The sequence below is a fragment of the Echinococcus granulosus genome (assembly GCF_000524195.1).
Source record: "Echinococcus granulosus chromosome Unknown EG_S00157, whole genome shotgun sequence".
Classification (NCBI taxonomy): domain Eukaryota; kingdom Metazoa; phylum Platyhelminthes; class Cestoda; order Cyclophyllidea; family Taeniidae; genus Echinococcus; species Echinococcus granulosus.
In genome coordinates this window covers 105511-112909 of record NW_020170537.1, presented here as the reverse complement: position 1 = coordinate 112909, position 7399 = coordinate 105511, and the positions used below count along the sequence as shown (strand labels likewise).

General features: G+C 42.0%; 2 protein-coding genes across 2 annotated transcripts; both read left to right on the top strand. All coding sequences in view use genetic code 11, as the record gives it.

Moving 5' to 3' along the window:
- Nucleotides 1-1963: 1963 nt before the first annotated feature.
- On the top strand, nucleotides 1964-2227 carry EGR_09623 (hypothetical protein; the record flags this gene model as incomplete). Its single annotated transcript, XM_024498872.1, has 1 exon — nucleotides 1964-2227. The coding sequence occupies one exon, from the start codon at nucleotides 1964-1966 to the stop codon at nucleotides 2225-2227; it is 264 nt and encodes an 87-aa protein (XP_024346713.1).
- Nucleotides 2228-4195: 1968 nt separating this feature from the next.
- Nucleotides 4196-6728, top strand: EGR_09622 (hypothetical protein; the record flags this gene model as incomplete). The annotated part of the gene is made up of 2 exons (XM_024498871.1): nucleotides 4196-4356; nucleotides 6665-6728. The coding sequence occupies 2 exons, from the start codon at nucleotides 4196-4198 to the stop codon at nucleotides 6726-6728; spliced, it is 225 nt and encodes a 74-aa protein (XP_024346712.1).
- Between the last annotated feature and the right edge of the window lie 671 nt (nucleotides 6729-7399).

Here is a 7399-nt window from a genome sequence, read left to right as displayed (position 1 = left end):
ATTATCAACAAAAGTTTCCATTCTATGAATTTTAATAACACCAATGGGCAAGCCTAATTACCACATAATTAAAGTTTTGCACTGCTATTTACAGGGTCCGCATCGGAGTTGGTCTTAGTGTCAAAGTTGTCAGTTATCTAGATAATATCCTGACGGTGCATTTCAACCGATCATGTATCCCATCTTCCTCTTTCGACAACACTCAGGGCATGGCGTGTCATGCACTGTCTTATCAACTATGACTTGTATAAATATAAATATCGATTTTTTTCCACCTTGGCAATAGGATCAAAATAAGAAGGTGGTGAGTTTTAAGGCGCAATTCCGGTATTTGTGAGTCTCTATTTCGACGATTTTTTTTAAGTATGTTAACTTGAAGGGAATATTCTACTCTTTGATCCCATTGGTGTATTTGGAATAATATTTTTGTTACTGTCAGGTAATCGAAACAAAACACAAAATTGAATTTGCCACCTATGGAGTACATTAACTGGAGCATCACATAGTGCAGAGTCCTTAAAGTGAATGAATCCACCATTTCACAGACAGAGACATGTCAATTTAATAACACATAACTGCTTCAAAAACCGCGCGTCACATGCCTTCAAATGACTTTCGTCATAAAAACCTACCTCCCACCTCTAGCCCTGTCGATCCACCCTTCTGCATAAACAGCACTACCTGGTTTCATTTACTTCTACCAGCAATTGAAGTGAATTTGTAATGCAAAAAAAATGCATTTTTTGCCTTCTCTGCTCTCTTATCAAAGTGTAGGGAGGGGGAAAGGAGGAAGAGGATTTAGTCATGACTGCGATTAGTCATTCGTTAGCATGAGTAGTTGACTGTGTGATAGGTTTGTCATTGCTACCTAATTAATAATATCGTTTCCAGATGGTGATGCCAAGAAAGACGTAATACCCATTCATGGTTGTGAGGGGGACTTTGGCAGCCAGCAGTCCAGACATGATTTGAAATGAAAGTCAAGCACCATAATGATTTATTTTGGAGTCTCAGTAACTATCCGAAAAAAAATTTCTTGATGTATGAAATGAATTTGATATACTTGGGCTTTAGCTAATTTGTTACTTTTGGACTTCTCTCTAGCCTCATTTGGCCTTCAGACCATAGTTCTTTCTTCAACAGGTCCCGATTAAAACACTACTGAGTGCTGTTACGACGATATGGAGACAACTTTTGACCTTCCTTTCGAAGTTAAGTGTCGACGGTGTTAATGAGCCCACATTGCACTACACAGCTCTTCAACTCTCCATCCAGGTACGTCAACGTGTGTGCACACACATAAAATGAATTTGGAAAGAAAACTGAAAACACCGCCAGAGTAAAGGGCTAGGTGATGTGATAGGGCTTGAGAGTACTAATTCCACGTCCGAGTTACACCTGTGATGTTATGGCGTTACCGCCTGCACTGTTGCTACCGCTTATAGTGTTGATGTTGTTTGTATTGTTGTTTATGTAGTCCCAGGGTGTGTTGACACTCCGACTGGGGCTGTTTACCGGGTAGGCACAGACTTTTATCTTTGCCCCTCTTTTGCTCGCTTTCTGAATCACTTTGCCGACAGTGCCTACAATCTCACGCGCCCGCATGCACACACACCCACACACAAAGGCCACGGTTTTAATCAAGAGTGAGCCGTAAAGCCAACCGCTCCCCACCCACATACACATGGTTGATAATGTGGCCTAGTTGTGGACAGCCTTGCTGGCACACGCACTTCCTCAGTGCAGTTTTACACTTTCCGGTAGATTTTCTTTATGTCAATGTGATTATTCGCTCGTCTGGACTTTTGTTTTTGTAACCATTTGTTTGTTGGAAAGGCCATGACTGGCCGAAAGAACAATTATCAGAGCAATAGAAGCTTCATATTCTAACTGTATATGGCCGGCTACGTTGCCGTCCCCAGCATGGCGATTAATCGGCCTGTGCGTGGAACTAGCCAGTAGCATGCCTGGTATCAGGGAGTCGATCAACTCGGTATCTGGGATTTGCTACGACAGTTTTTATGAACTAAAAACCCAAATTCAAAACTGGTTTGGTTTTAATTTCAAAATAGCATTAGGACAATTAAATAAGAGAAACAAGAGCTTTTCTAGCTGCTTTGCAGAACACCTAACTTTTGCTAACAACTCTATTTTAAACAAAAGTCTGTCCACCTCTGACGCCTGTCTTTTTTTCTGCTCTGACGTATTACAGTTGGCAGATTCGTAGCATTTCTTGAAAAAAGGGCTTAAAATACCATTTTACTGGTTGTTTCTATTATAGGCTCTTAACGAGAGAGAAAAGTAATTGTGCCTTTTCCAGCATGTACTGAGTTGCTTTTTTTCTCCCACAGTAGAAAAGTCCATCTCCACAGTAGTTGTGTACTTTCCACTGACACCGTTAAACCTTCCAAAAAGTGGGTTTCGACGTTTAGCCAATAGCTAGTTCAGGACGATCCTGTTTGAGGACATCTGATGTAGAAGACAGCTGAGCTTCGGATGCAAATGAAGGCAGTTGCAAATTGTTCTGAACAAAAAAGTTTGGGCTCAAGTAAAAGTGATTCTTCTTCACTTATTTGCAGTTAACAGAGCGGTCAAATTTTCCTCTCTAAGCGGTATTACACTTATATATCTTGCATCAGATCTGGAGTAAATCTGGATATGCTAAAATTGGTAATACAAATTCATCACTGTGTTTATTATTTTTTTTAATTTTCACCTATTCACGGAAAAAAGGCACAAGTTCAGACTAAAAATAGGAGACGTTTTAGGGAAAGACTCGTTTTTAATTTAGACTTCCCTTGACCACACCACGATAAGCAAAGAGGTTGAATAAATTAAGTTTATTTTGTAAAAAAAAACGATGAATTTTTTTCGCTAGGATAGCCACTCAATCATTTTCAAAGATTGTGTGCCCTCTCGCAAGGGATACACACGCACGCACAAACACACGCATACATAAAGCCTAGATGTCACGCATTTTGGACTCGAAAACACCCCGTGTAAGATTAATGACATGGAGGTCATTAAACTGAAGATGGAATTTTTCGCAGGAAAAGTCTGATAAATCTCTCCTCGATGAGTAAAAGAGGCTACGCCACACGCTGGGTACAAGAAATGACCTTTGGCAAATTCACCCAGACAGGTTGTAGCCCACATTCCCATCTTTATCGATCAGGCCGTGGTTGAAATTTTTATTAACCTGCAAATTCAAATTTAATTTTAAGGAGTCAATTATTTGGCAAGTGTGAGGGGATTAACCCTCCATCAATTATTTAGCCCACTCCTTGAACTGCGGATCGTTAAGTCCAAATGACGTTTGCAAATCGTCTTTCTATTGGTCTATCGCCGGTCTGTAGGGTCTAGCAGCTAATAAATTGCTGCAAATAGAAGTAGGCATTTCTTGAAATGAAAAGAAAAACGAGTAGGCAACCACTAAAGCAAAGTCTTGTGCACTACAACGCATGCACGCACGCACACATGCTGCGAGCCTGACAGTTCCGTGGATGGAGAGTGAGCGAGAGGGCGAGTTAGTGAGCTAGCCCGAGTTGGCTTGTGCAAACACGCAGTCCTAGGGTCTGCAGACGGCATGCGCTTCGCAGCGACAGCGGTAGCAGCCAAGATTGCGGGCGTCTAGACAGCTGCGTTTCACTTTCACTGCATTTGACGCACTTGTCTGCAGTGCATCCAGTCTTCATAATGGCTATCCTACCTAGTGCCACTTTTTTGTCACGAAACAACAACCTCCCTGAGATTGTTTTTTTTGCTCCACAAAAAAGTGAAATCATATTCCAGTTAGCCTGTACACAATTCATCCACCTATGGCTTAACAACCGACGATCAATTTTCACGTTGTCAAACGGTGTTAGGAGCTGCAACTAACTTGAAGTAACCAATGTACTCCCCACATGTCTAAGCATACAAAATCACTAAAGCATATATTCATTGAGGTGTTTCATTGGGGTCAAAATGGGCAGATAACCATTCAGTATGATGGCTTAACATTTGGAAGTCTTTACAAAAGGTAGGGTGTGGATAAGACTCGGTTAATTTTTCGTTATTTGCAACCCGAAAGTATTCAAAAAAGATGAAGAGCAGGGGAGAAGTCTGGATTGATCAATCGTTGTCATTGCCCACCAAAATCGCAAACTTAAGCAACTAAAATTATAACTAGTCCTAACTTCAAATTACATTATAAATGATGGCACAAAACATACATCATACTACCACCTCTAACAAAAAAACGGATCTACTGTGGTTAGGGCAGTATAATAATCACACAAAATTACAATTCACTGTGATCACTCACCATCACACTTTCTTTGTAGGAGTAATAATGGCAGTTCCAGGTGGGTCAAGGTTGGTGATCCCTTTTATCAGTCACCTGGCAGGAAGTTTTGACAATGCGCGTCAATTAGACCTTGCAGCCACCGTGAGTGAATTACTCCCACCTTGATAGGCTGAATGTGCGCCCTGAGGAGTGCAGATTTGACTGCCGCATGAACTTTACTCACACACGCGCACACCTGTTTTGTACGCAGAAGGAAGAAATCAATAAATCGATGAATTTGCGCTGATTGTGACTGGTGCATCGGCTGAGCCACCAGTGGCTCGGATAATTATCCAATTATTTTATTCAGCTCATACGTTAATAGTTTGTAGCTATGGTGGCAAAAATAACGACATCATTTATTTCGTCGAAATTGAATTTTAAAAAATCTTAAATTTTAAAACTGGCGATAGTTTTCGTGAATAATTTGAATAATGCATTTGGTGAAAGTTTGATCTTAATAGGTACAAATAATCAACTATTACATCAACTACTTCACATAATATAACCTCTTCTCCATGGCGTGAAATCTGTATATGATTAACTGTTGGTGAAAGGACTTCATTTAAAGGCTGGGTAATTCGACTTTGACATCTTTTACCACCTTTTCGTCGTTGAGGCAGGTATACAAATCATCAATATGCATGAATCCCCGCCAATCACTTGAATCTAATCATCATCACATTCTTCTGCTTCTTTACCCAGTGAGAAATGTCAAACTTTCACATTACGCCACCAAGAAAGTCACTTTTGTAGTTCACGGTTTTCACCTTTACACCTCACCATGGTGGCACAAAAACAGGTTACTTTGAATTCGTCGCGGGCGATGCAAAAATGGCTTAAAACTGGTTAATTTCAGCCCCCGCCTGTCATTCGTGCGATTTTAGGGAAAAAAACACTTGGTGACATGGAAGAATACCAGTGAGTTGATTTGCTTTTATAACCTGGAAAAGGTGATTTTATAATAGCTCGATGGGATGGAGCTGCGAGTGGAGCTATGTCAACCAAAACAAGTGGAAAGATGAAGGCAGTTCGCAAAGTGGCGCCCGGTTAATTGACCGGCATTTGACTGGGCGGCGAAAACAACAATAGGGGAGCTAAATTGCCGTCCTAGATTCCGACCTAGTAGCCCCTTTAATCCGAATGCCGCGCGAAGCGGCCGGCGGCCGAATGGCACCGTTTCGCCCATCCCTCTCGTCTGGACACACACACACATGCCTGACTCTAAATAACAAACATTGTTTTCACCACTTTTTTTCTACCATATACCTCGTTTCTAAGCCTTTTAAAAGTTGAATTGAATGAAAAACTCATTTTTTATAGCTATGGAATACTTTTTAGCTGCCAATAATTATAAAGTTGCGTAACCCCCCAAGTGAAATTATGCTCCAATATTCCCAACCAAACACTCATCGTGATTCTGGTGTAGCAAAATTAATTCGAAATGATGTTGTTTAATGTTGGAATAATTTATATTTAAAAAAAAAAAGAAATAGGAGTATTTGGGAGAGGCATAAAACGCCTCGAGATCCAAGTGCAACGGGTCAGCTTACCGCGAGAGTGCACTGGCGTATATGTGCGCGCGTGCGGACGTATGTGCATGCATGCGTAGGTACAGTGAAAGAGTCTACAAAAAGCTCGCACGTGATTGGCAGCTTCACGTGCGGCGCGTGTAGTTTGTGGGCAGAGCTTGTGTCTCAAGCGCGCTCAAGGACATCCGCTGTCGGTGCCACCGTTTTCGGACAACAAAACAACGGGGCACGTGCGTGGTGCGTGCACACGCGTTCTAGCGTGTGCACTCACACGCATGCACGTACGCATGCAGACAAAGTAGTTCGCTCCCTCGCTCGGTGCGGCTGCCCGCGGTACACCGACGGTGGAGATAGGCGTAGCCGTTACCTTTTGCCTCTGCTGCGCTGTGTGCGCGCGTGCAGACATGCTCCCACCTCCCCTTGCACTCCGGACCGAGACACTCCCTCCAAAAGGTGGCCAGACAGTTTTTTTTTCTCATTATCTGACGTTAAAGGCATGACAGGAGGCGAGGCGAAGCTGGGCTGGGGCTAGAGGAGCGGAGTTGCCCCTACCAGCTTAATCATGCGTGTCCTGCCTCTATGTGATACCGTATTTCCTGATTAAACTTATTAGTCCCGACACACCGACCGACCGACTGACTGTCTGTCCTTTGCTTAAGAGGTGTCTCCCACTCCAGACGGAAATCCATTCCAGTTTTCATTTAGTGAGGAGAGGGGAGGGGTGGTGAGGGGAAATTATCACGTTTCAGACACACCCAATAGCGAAGTAGGTATGGCTAAAAAATATCATATTTTACTTAAAAAGTTTCTCATCTCCTTTTTCGCTGGTAGCACTTGATTTATTATCATTTTATGACCATGTTATGTGAGAACTTAAATACAAATACTACATCTCCCATCGTTAATCATGAATGACCAGATGCGATATACTATGAATAAAAACTTTGTAGTTACGTATAAACACGATCGATCATTTATATACCCTCTGCCTCATTGTGTACCACCAATAACTCCCCAGATCTTCCTATCCAATGGGAAACATTAATAGTGTCATATCGATTACTAATAGCAGGAGATGATTGGTCTTTAGTTGTTGAAGGCTGCTTCCAGCCATTGACTGTTGCTTAGCCAGTAACAATCGATCGAATTTGCCTACAATTAAAGCACCTCTGTTTTAGCTTCAGAGGCGACGATTGCTGTGATTCAAATTCTTGGAGGTGGTAGTTGATAATCAAAACTAATCATACCTGATCAAATAATTACTATGAGCTAATAGTAGTCATTTAGTGCCTGTTATCTGATGGGTGGTATCTATCCCTGTGTGTAATGCTGAACTAGGTGATATCTATCACTGACGCGGATTCTGCTAATGGTTGTTAGCCATCGACTGACCCCCATTGAGCGAGTACTCAAAACCTTAAAATATCGGTGTTCACGAAGGCTCCGGATTCAAAAGTGCTCCTATTAAGGACTTATTTTTACCAATTTAACAAAATCGCCATAGCTTTTCTATCGACATGAGACCTAACGGCATCTACGG